Raw genomic sequence first — 12,264 nt, forward strand, 5'->3', positions numbered from 1 at the left:
CACGGTGTGGGAGTGTCTATTTGGGCGCGCGACTGTGTTTACATGGGCATTTGTAGTCGAATTATTTGCCAAATTATTAAATGGTGGACTTTAACTGTCTTTCATTCAGAGAATTCATTCATGCCCCTCGCGACACACGAGATATTTGATTCGAAGAGCTGCTCTAAGCGTGTATTTTTCATGCAATGTTTGATACCGCACGGCGAATGAGAGAAAAAAAAACTCAGCATTTCCCGGAAACTTAGATGCACACGGCAGGTAGCGTCAGAAAGCCGCGTGTTATTCCGGTCACAAAATGCGGTAAAAATCCTACACGAGGTTAAAGTTTGGTTGTAGTGCTAACATGTTTACAATCTGTGCAATAGTTTGTTCGATACGAACAAACTGAATAAACAAAGAGCACTGGTCGCTCACTTACCAAATCTGTAGAGACAGGACAATCACCAGCAACTAGAGCCGCGTCTTTATTAAGAGGAGAGTGAAAGCGAATCCGGATCTCAGCGTTTGCAGATGAGAACAGCTCTCAGGTAAACAATAATCCTCCTTAGACATGTAAGTTATTGTTGTCGAGCGTCGCGTACACTGTTAATCCACACGTGACTCTGAGCTCTCACAGAGAGAAAATGAAAACGAAACTTAACTGCAGCAAACTATAAAAGCAACACTTCACGCTTGTTTTGCCAATACAACGTGGCGTCTTTGTCGTCTAAACACTGTGACAGTAATGAATATTAGTGAAGTTGCACAATAGAGCGCGCTGATTGGTTTGAACCAAGCCTTACTCATGCATTAATGCATCACACTGTAAGACGTAATAAGACACACTCTGGCACAGATGTCCAGTCTGCATGCTGGAATACAACGCTATTATGTCATGACCGTGACGCAGCTTCAAAAATTCGTTTCAAACCGGAAGTACGAATTTGCTTGAAATAACGCAAAAAACAACCAATTTACACTTTTTAGTGAAATATAGGTGTCCTAATAGTGTTTTTAGCAGTGTGGGACACATACGACTGTCAACAGCTCAAAAAATGTGTTTTGGTGTTTCGTGACCCTTTAAATGTCACTTTAAGCTATTTAGAAATGTATTGAAAAATATCTAGGTTAAATATTACGTACTGTCATTATGGCAAAGATAAAATAAATCCGTTATTAGAGATTAGTTATGAAAACTATTATGTTTAGAAATGTGTTGAAAAAAATCTTCTCTTTGTTAAATGTGGAAAAAATATACGGGGGCTAATAATTCAAGGGGGCTAATAATTTTGACTTCAACTGTATACATCAGTGTAAATGAATGGTGGAAAAATATACTGCAATATTAAAACCACCTGGGTCTCCACTTTTGCCATGGCCTCTCTTTTTGGCTTTAACCAACTATCCCTCAGGTTTTTTTAAACTTATTGATAATAAAAATCCTTTCCCATGGCTGCTGCAATTTCTAGCCTAGAATTATTGTCCTTCTGGTTCTCCCTATGATCACACATGGACTGATCTATAAAGATGTCTGTACAGGCGTACCTGTTTCAGAAAAACTCTCTTTAAAGTGATTCATATTCAACTCAAATCAAATATGTCACCGTGCAAAATGTTTGCTTGAGTCTTAAAGAATTTTGTGTGCTCGGCCAGCCGAAATCATGTCGCGCACATTCAAAGTGAACCTCTGCCAGTACATCGATGAGGTCACATTCGCCGCGCGCACTCAAGCGAAGTAGCTGGCACCAAATATAAAAAAGGAATTTGCTTCATTAGGAAAAGCTACCGTGGCCTTTTTTATATATTAAATTAAGGACAAAGATGAAACTCAATGACTGTGCAGTTGCTTTTTGAGGCCTAAGATTGCTTATTGGGATCGCAGCAACTCAAGACAGAAGGTAATAATACCATACCACTTTGACACACTTTGGCTTAGGGATTTTAGGATGACCAAAACAACATTTTAAATCTTTTGCAATGTGGTTGGTCCACTTGCCAGTCTACTATCCCATTGCACCCATTTTTGTTATCACATGATTTGTTAAAGCAATATCACTCCATAGTTTCCATCGTTCCATAGTTTGTGCTCATTTTTTCTTATAGGATAAAATGTTTATCTGATTCAGTTGTACCAACAAGTTGCGTATTTTCCAAATTTCTACACATCTTGGTGTTTCCATTAAGTATTTTTATGCGATATTCCAAAATGCACATAAAACAGGTGGATTGAAACATAGCTAGGGGTGTTTCTTGTCATTTGACGTTGTAGTGTTCATAATGTGTAATTGAATTAATTAAATACATTTAAAATTTTAAAATGTTGACCTACATCAAAATTATGTTCAGTCTTGCTCCCAGAGACCAGCTGTTCTGCAAACTTTAGGTCAAACCTCAAAATTCTGTCATCATTTATTCACCCTCCAATTGTTACAAACAGGTTTTAGTTTCCATAGTATATTTTCCATAGTATTTTTCTTCCGTAGTATGGCTACTGGTTTACAAAAATTTTCACTATATCTTGTTTTGAAAAAAATTCAAAAAATGTTGGAACCAAGTGTGAGTAATTGATGAGAAAATGTCCATCCCCATGAATTATCCATTTAGGGTCAATTTTAAGATCTTAAGAATGATTAGAATCTTACAGACCTAAGTGTTGGGACAAGCTGAAGGTAAACTTTCCCAGACACTGGGCCTCAAAGAGCAAGAAATGGAGACCTCTGACCTAGATTATGCAATGCCTTTGAAGAAGTAATAGTTTGGTAATGATGTTTTTCAAAGGATTTTAGGGTTTTAATGTCAAAAGTAAGTGTTTTTGTGCTGCACTGTTTGAAACAAATTCGGCTTACTGGAGTCCAGTTGGTTTGTGAGCTGTTTGAAGACTGAAATGCCGTTCATTTCTCAATGACTTCCATGTTCTTAATTAATCTGCAACACACTTAAGTTGTGCCTGCACAAAGTCCATTTCCTCTTTCAAGACTAAATCTGCTTATGTCTGTGCCTGTTATTAAAATGTTTACAAATGCAAACAAATTCCTGAGCTCTGATTGTGTTAGGACTGCTTGACAACTGTTTTAAATTTTCCCTTAGAAACAAAGGAGACCCTCTCAGCAGAGGATGACTGTGTAATTGGCTCAGAGATCTACCTGGATGTCAGTTACCTACACTATTTGTACGATGCACGAAACAGCATTAGTCACTGTATGCGAGCATGCAGTGTGTGGTCTGCCCCATACAATGGTGAGAACCCTCCTCCAGAGGAATACCAGCGCAGCACATTGGAGGAAGCAAATAGAACTAGGTCATCAGTTGCCAGCAGGAAAAAAACAAATTCAGTGCATAACTCTGGTCCACCCCTCAAAGACCTCTCTGCTACTCCTGGATTGCTGGATCTGGAGTGGGATGATAGTTATGATGCTTGTCCTGCACAAGTGCATACAGAAGAAGATCAGGAGACTCGCCACATCCCGGACGAGCCCCCAGAGCACATTCAAGAACTGAGGAGAACTGCTATTATGTTTGTGAAGGGCTCTTACATTGAAGAGTCTGAGTTTCAGAACGATGTTATGGTCTATAACCTTGTAGCTCAGAAGGACGCCAATGATTCTGGCAATAATTATCGTGATCCATCCAAACCTACTGAACCAGAAAAACAGGAGGTCTTAGATGGACGAACAACTGATCAAAAGGCTAAAAATTCAGAATCCTCATTAAACAATGGGTTGAACTCCCCAGTTAATGAAATGGACAGTAAAAAGAGGGGGTCACAATCAGACCACAAGCTACAAGGCCCAGAAGGGGAGGATCTTATGGCCCAGTATGAGGAACTGATTAGAACTCTAGGTGCACAGCCTAATAGTCCAACAAAAGCAGACAGTGAGCTCAAGAGTCGTGTTGACCTCATAGATGACGAGGAGGATGAAATGGACTTTAATTCATTCTCGCCAGAGACACCAGAAGCAGAAAAGTTGCCTTCTCCTTTTGGAACCAAACCTCGCAGTGGGAGCAAGGGTCATGCTGTGCCTTTTACAGGTCAGAAAACATGTTTTACTTAATCCACAGAATGATTTTACCTTTTTGTTCTTTTTCTGTCTGACATTTCTCCAGTGGACCCTTTTCACTATCGATGCACCGATATCAATGGCCGATATCAATAACCGATAACACTTAGGATTTGGAGGCCGATAACCGATATACTATAGCCAGTAAATATAAATATTTTAAAATGTTATATTTTTATACAGTGAACAACTGATTTTATTTTAAAAACTTCATAAAAGTTTGAACTGATCTTATGTTCAGACAGATCAGAGCCACCGTACAAGTGAAAAGCTAAATACAGATTGTATGATTTACTTCAGAAAATGCAGCATAAATTCATCTTATATGGTGTTTTTGATTCTTTTGAACACATAGAGGCTCTGCTTGTAAATCAGACAATACTTCCAAGTGCGTTATTGCAGTCAATTGCGGGAAAAATTATCGATTCAATTTATTTATCGTTTATGATAAACCGATATGAGTCTTAAACTTGCGCGTACATGAATCAAATTTGTCCCCGTAGTCACATTTTGATACAACACCTGAGCATTGAGCACAGATGAATTTATGACAAACACAGTGCATAAAGACAGAACGTGGTGGAGGGTTGAGAACCCCTATGCTTGATTCAGTGACTGGCGCACCTTTCCCCTGCTGCTGTGAAGGCTCTGGCGGCTAACTAGTCACTATATGTTCGTGCGTGTGGTAATAGCCATCATGTGCGCTCGTTATAATCATAATAAATACGCCAATCAACTTGAATACAATCTTACATCAACAACACATGGCAAGCAATGTGTTGATAAGAACAAACAATCATATTAGATTACAAACAACCCAAAGAGTTGTTTAGCATGTGTGATTCGGTGCTATTGTGTTTACACATGTATTTTTTTTTCTGAGGCGATTTAAAGCAAAAGACACAATGACACTCTATCAAACAGGTCTACAATGATAAGGAATATGGGTATTTACTGAGATGTTAACGCACAGCAATACCACACAAAGAAATGACGGACTTTGAAGGAATAATAAATGTGAGGAATGCGCCTTTATAGTGCACTGGAAAGGTCTGAACAAGTTTGACCCATGCATGCACGAGGCTGGCAGTTCTGTACTATTCTGTAATCTATCGGCTTAAAGATATCAGCCTAATTTTGATGTCGGATCATAACGATAACAATTAAAATAGCATTTATCGGCTGATAATGATATGGCTGACGATATATCATGCATCCCTACTTTTCACAAGACTGTCATGATGCTTTTAGCGCTCATCAGCATCTTAAATCTTTTGAAAGTTTTTAATATTTAGATTTTTAAACAACGTATAAACATTTATATGTATTTATGTATGGATTATAACATCTTTGCGTCAAATTACACAAAATGAATAACTGATTGTGGCAGGTGTTAAAGTGTGTATGGAGAGTACAGTAAATTTTATGTTTTCTCTTCTGGCTATCGTCATCTGTCACACACAATTTTTTCCTTTTTCTGAAGGTATTGATAACAACATTGTGGAGTTTGTCTTCTATTATTTGAGCAAATAGGATTGTAAAAAAATATTTGTTGTATTCTCCCATTCACTGCACTCTTAAGTTTACCCAACCGTAGCGACTTCAGCTATAGAGAAACCTGGAAATATAAAAAGGGTCCGTTTCCCCATCTGGTTCACTATTTGAGGAGATAACCATTTGCAGTGGTGTCATTAACTATAGGGGACATTATCAAATGCATTATTTACAGTAAATCTCACAATGCACCTCAATAACAACTGTGTAAATTCAAAAGTTCAGTGGAATATGAGTTTATGCTGCTATTAATCATTTATATTATTTTTGCTTAAGTATCATAGTGGTTGATGTTTTTAGAGTTTCATTCCTCTTGTCTCTCTTAGGGCCGTTTGTGAGTGTACTGTTGTCTCGACTAGAAAACATGCCCAGTAACACTCTCCATGTGAACTTGCTTCTGACCGGCATCCTGGCTCAGTTAGCCGCTTACCCTCAACCCCTGCTGCGATCTTTCCTTCTCAACACAAACTTGGTGTTCCAGCCTAGTGTCCGCTCACTATACCAGGTATTAAACACTAACTAATCTACATATATGAATCTCCATTCATGAGTTTTAAAAGAAATTAATCCATCCGAGCGTGGCTCAAATCTATTTTCCCAAATCACATTCTTAAAGGGATAGTTCACCCAAAATTGAAACTTTTTTGTTAATTTACTCACCCTCACGTCATACAAAATGTAGGTGACTTTTCATTTCCTCAAGTAGGACAATAAAGATGATTTTTAGCTGAATTTGTAGTTTAGAAATCTTGGTAACACTTTATTTTGGTGGTCCATTTGAGTATCAGTAGACTGTCTGCTTAATATCTGTTGATACTGCTCCTTTAACACATTTAACTGGCTAAAAGAAACTTTGCAAGTAACCCTAACCCCAACCCCAACCCTTAATCCAACCTAACAGTCTACTTTTAGCCTAATGAGAATTAGTTTTAATGTAACTTAAATTCAACAAACAGACCATCAAAATAAAGTGCGACCGAAATCTTTATTGATTTCTATAATGGCAGTCATTGTTGGTTACCATTTCCTTTAGATTATCAATAAATATACACAAACAAGTCCAAATCAACAGTCAAAGCTCCACTGCAACACACTGATGTATTTTGATGTGGAACATTCAGTCTGTGTTGGATCCACATCCTTGACAAAAAGTTCTCAGGATGCAAACAAGCTAATAATATTGTAAATAATGTTCATTGAGTATTCAATTTTTATTTTGCTTCATAAGATCTCAGTGTATCATCAGGAGGCATGAAGATTGAATTAAATTTGTTCAGAAGTGTTTATTTTGAATCTCAAAAATGGGTGACCATTGAATATTTTATATTATAATTGTGATTTTATTTAAATCACCAAGGATAACACGTTCAGCTAAAAAGCTTCTTTAATGTTCTAAAAAAATTTACATACATCGTCAATGGCATGAGGGGGGAGTATATTACTTTTAAATTTAACTTTTTGGGATGAACTATCCCTTTTAATTTAGTTATAGTAGAAAAAATGACTCTGTTTAATTCAAATGTTAAAATTTTAGCATTTTATTTAAAGATATCTGCTCTCACTTAATTGATAAGCAATGTTGGTTTTTGCTAATCCTCAGATTCAATACAATAGCTATCATTTTTTAAAATTTCAGATATGTTTGTGCTTTTCAGGTCAGTATGTAGGTCAGTTTAGAAAAATTACCTGTTAATATGGGGCACCTTTAAGAGCTTGCGAACATTGCCTTTGGATTTGAGGAAAAAAAATAGTATTTGGGCCACTCTGAGATGTGGTGTGAAAGGAACCTTTGTGTCTGCAACTATAAAACATTACACATCCTGTAATATCAAACCAACTAAAACATAATCAGTGGCATTATATAAAGAAGTGCTAAAAGTATGCACTCAATACTTGCAGTATTATTGAGATTTTTTCTTTGGCAGGGTAATAATAGAAAACGTGTCTCTTAAATAAAAATGCGGCCCTCAAAATGTCATATAACAGAGCAATATCATCATCTTCCAGTCAGTTCGTGTCTCTACAGATATCTATTTCAATAAATTAACCAAATTAACCCAGTTTCATATCATTACATGAGATAAAAGCAGATACATTTAAATGCATAGCACAATAGTAAAAAAAAGCCTTCTGACTCCATTTACAATTCTGTCAATCTACATTCATCTACATAACTTTGTGTCTGTTGATAAACAAATAAAGCAACAGATCTAACAAATGCCATATAAAGATGTGCTTTTAAACAAATCTTTCACCTTTTTAAAATTTCTCCCAAAATAAAGAGATAAATCCTAAGGTGTCATGGTTTAAAGTGATGCAGTGAATTTATAGCAGCCAAGTCATGTGTATAGTCTTAGAGTCATTTATAACAGTTCAGAATGTGGCTTAACCAATCAGAATCAAGTATTGGAGCTATCCCTTTTATATATGAAAATTTAGTTTGTATATTTTTTTCTTTATTTTTTAAGGTGATTGTATACATTGATTTATATAGACGGGAAATTCATTGCAAACAAACACAAACAATAAATAAATAAATAAAGCTATGGAAGTTGACGGTATGCCCAAGATGGTGAGAACAGACTTTTTTTGAGATTTTTTTTTTTAGATTATACTGTCACTTGTGATTGAAATTCAGTGAATAAAGCATTACGAATTTGAAGAAGTGAACACTTATATTACATACACTCCCAGTCTAAATATTTAGAACAGTAAGATTTTTTTTAGATTTTATAAAGTAGTCTCTACTGCTTAACAAGCCTGCAGAGTACAGTAAAAATCTGCATATTTTGAATTATTTCTTTCACTATTTAAAAAAGTAAAACAAACCAAAAAAGTTTTCTTACATATCTAATAACTTTTCAAATGTAATTTATTGCTGTGATTTTAAAGCTGAAGTTCTAGCATCTTTACTTCAATCACATGATCCCTCAAAGCATTCTAATAAGCTGATTTGGTGTTCAAGGAAAGGTTAATATTGTTATCAATATTTATCTGTAAGAGATAAATTATGACTTGATGTATTTTAATAATGCTACTTTTTATAACCAAAACGAGACCTATTTATTGACAAGTGTTCATTTGGGTGTCAGACCAATGTTAAAACAAAACACATTACAAAAACAGAGCATTTAAAAACATCTATAGCTGCATCATCCTGCATTCGAACCTATTATATTTGCACGCTAGTCAAGAACTCACAACTCTTCTCTCAACTAAATCACTTAAAACCTCAACTCTACAATGTGGGGTTTAATACCTCAATTTGCTTAACTGTTTCTTTTGTATTGCTTTCTTGTTCCAGAGCAATACATAAAAATGACCACTACAGTATAACTGCAGAGATGGGTTTTAAAACGCTTCTAAGCTTCGACACATTTGCTTTGACTGTTTCAGTGTTTCATGAAGCCTTGCTTTGCCAATCACAATTAATCAATATACAGAGAATGACCAGGCAAAAGTCGATCAAAGGAGCAAACGGGTACATACAGGTAATCCAAAAAAACATTGTTAAAAACAGGCGAATGTTTAGGACAGGCAGCAAAAACAATGCAAACTATAAAACAAGGCAAAGGGTCAAAAACACAGCTAGACATGTCAACACAAGAAAATGCTTTGTGGTGTTACAAAAACAGACACAAGACCCGTTAATTATGTGTGTGCGCTGTTTATAGTTTATAACAATAAGATATACTTCTTTATATCCTGGCAGTGTTGCCAGGTAGTATTATGCAAAAAAAAACAACAAACTAAAGCAAGCCCCCCCCAATCGCTTACTTCATATTCCCACTAGTTAAAGCCCAAATTACTTTATTAACGCTGTCATAGTATTCATTTACAGTTATTCTGAATAACTTCAGCTGTGTATGTTTGAAGTCAAGGGGAATCTGGGACAGGTGTATGAGTGAAGTGCATGGTGGGATTTGTAGTGCAGTTGAATGTGAGTGTTCTCATTTATTTACATTTATTTAGCAATGATGCTCTAAATTAAACAAAAGTGAAAATATTTTGATTTAAGATAAATTCTCTTCTCTGCACCTTTTTTATTAATCAAAGAAAGAAAATATGAAAAAAAATTTACTCTGATGTTGTCAACGTTATAGTCTGATTAAAAAAAACTTTTTTTTTTTTTTGCAGCAAATCAGCAACTAAGCATAATTTCTGAAGGATCATGTGATTGGAGTAATGATGCTAAAAAGTCAGCTTTAAAATCAAAGGAATAAATGACATTTTAAAAGATGTTTAATGTCAAAACAGTTTATTTAAATGGTAAAAACAAACAATTACTTGTATTTATCTCTTCCTCTTTAAAAAAATATACATCTTACTGTTCTAAATCTTTTGAAAGGTAGTGTAGCCTATACTAATATAATAATATGTAATATTTCAAGCTTGAATTACATACTGTTTTGAAATTAAGAACCAGTTTTACAGAACTTGAGCTTTACATGATTGAATTCACATGATTGGAGTCACTGCATTCTAATAACGGACAAAATTAATAAATCACATGAAGTGGTTTGAGTGATCCAAACATAGACTTTTTTACCTATTGTATCTCTATATAGCACTGTCACTGTGTGATGATCACCCACATGGCTTTAAATATTGTCATTGTTGCATCGAGAGGAACATGGAATCTGTTTATTTATTCATTTCCCTTGCCTTTCCATTTTGATTTTATAGGTTCTGGCCTCAGTGAAGAACCAGATAGATGTATGGTCATCAAAAAATAAAGACTCCTCTGAGCTCCTCACAGCCGCTCAGCACTGCCTACTGGCCAGAGAGAGTTCACTAAGAGGTCAGAGTATGTTTATATTCCTTCAGCCATGTTTCATAAAGACATAGTGTATTCACATGTAATAAACACTTGACCTTTTTAATGCACGGCTTAATCAATTGTTAACTTTGAGGTTTTAAATGTGTTTATTTCATATGCATACCTGTAGTGGCTGTCTGCTACATTCTTGCTTTCTGAAGAAGTCTGTTGTACTTAATTGGTGTGGTTAGCTTGTTCCTGGTGTATGTCTTGTACAAATCGCAGCGTATGTCTCATACACAGTGTACATCTTGAAAATAATCAAGAAACAAAATCCTATAGGGAAGTTGACAAGGTTTAGCCAGGTTTATTGTTGCACTTTTAGTTTAGCAGTTTGATATTTAATATGAATTTTCCGCAATTTTCAGAAGACCAGGGCCTAATGTTCAAAGACTTGCATTGAATTAATACTAAAACATTGAGCACGGGCATGTGCGTACGCAGTAAAAAAATCTGATGTATGAAACACTGCGTATGTGGAATCCCATGCATATTCTCTTTGTACATCCGAATTAACGTGAAATTAAGCCCAACATGCAGCAGCGCAAAACCCCACCCTGCCTCCTCCCCTGTATAAATATGGTAATGACTCCACTTTGGCAAAACCAAACGAAAAAGCAATGACAAAAGCAAGCAAGAAAAAAAACAGGGGATGCTGAACTAACACCCTTTAAGGAGAGAGTTGCCTCAATTGTGGGTGACACTTTACTGTCGGAAGTAGTATCCGTGTCTGTGGGAGACACAGATGTATTTTTGTGGGTTGTTGAGGGGGGTTAACAGCCACGTCTTTAATGGATAACTGCTGTCTCCTGATATGCAGTTAAATAATTATGCTCAATAAAATAAAATAACCCATCGCGCACCGCACATCATCGTGGGCCAGAAAATCACAGTGATCCCAAAAAAATGCGTTCCCTTCAGATTCAACACTGCCATTGCCATAGACAAAGGGTTGTATACATTTGCAAATGCTTTTATGTTCCAAATCACATAATTAGTAAAAAATATATATTGTGTCAATTAACAAATTTTGTCAATTATAAATTAATAGCAATGTTTTTCACATGAGTTGGTGCGATACGTTGTACATGATACGTTAACATAATTGCCTCTAGGAGTCGCCAATGGAAAAAACAAACACACACAAGAAATACCAGTATGCCAGACATGAAGTTGGCGCAGACCTACGCACATTCTCACGTTAGTTTCATCGTTAGTAAATCCAAACACGAGCGTGAATCCTGCCGTACGCAGTGTTGTTACATGAGGCCCCAGTTGTTTGGCCTTTGGGCTTTCTGACAAACCGACAAATTTAAACCAGTGATCTCAAAAAAAGAAGAAAAAAATAAACCTAAATGTATTTAATTATATTTAAAAACAGGGTCTATTGGGGGAAAAAAAGATTTTTAATATTTAATAATAAGTACGCAAATATGCATGCATGAAAGTACAAAAGAATAAAGACAACAAACAATATAAAGTTTTTCTACAAACATATTTTTAAAGTTGAAAATATAAATCACATAGTATACAAATTATCAAAATTGATAACAATAAGGTATACTTCTTTACATGGGCAGAGTTGCCAAGTAGTATTATGCAAAAAAAAAAAAAAAAACTAACTAAAGCAAGCCCCTCCACCCCCCAAAAAACGTACCGAACAAGATACAGAATCGCTTACTTTAAACTTAATATTCCCACCCAAATAGTTAAAGCCCAAATTACTTTATTAACACTGTCTTAGTATTACAGTTTTTTCCAATTGTTTACACACATTTTCTGTAAGCAGGTCTCATGTTGTCAGAACTCTACACACAAATCACACACACATTGGGCAAAACTCTTCAATCCTTC

At 35.6% G+C, this 12,264-nt stretch overlaps 1 protein-coding gene across 2 annotated transcripts in view; it reads left to right on the top strand.

Annotated features, from left to right (window-relative positions):
* The window catches only part of fhip1aa (FHF complex subunit HOOK interacting protein 1Aa), a 43,391-nt gene that overhangs the window by 28,173 nt on the left and 2,954 nt on the right, over nucleotides 1-12,264 (top strand). For both annotated transcript variants that reach the window (XM_087237218.1, XM_087237217.1), the window contains exons 10-12: nucleotides 3,067-4,008; nucleotides 5,918-6,096; nucleotides 10,278-10,392. In XM_087237218.1, the coding sequence (XP_087093344.1) occupies nucleotides 3,067-4,008; nucleotides 5,918-6,096; nucleotides 10,278-10,392 (1,236 nt within the window). The remainder of the gene's footprint in view (nucleotides 1-3,066; nucleotides 4,009-5,917; nucleotides 6,097-10,277; nucleotides 10,393-12,264) is intronic.

The sequence above is a fragment of the Danio rerio genome, chromosome 1 (genome assembly GCF_052040795.2).
Source record: "Danio rerio strain M-AB ecotype USA chromosome 1, GRCz13ab, whole genome shotgun sequence".
NCBI classification, from domain to species: domain Eukaryota; kingdom Metazoa; phylum Chordata; class Actinopteri; order Cypriniformes; family Danionidae; genus Danio; species Danio rerio.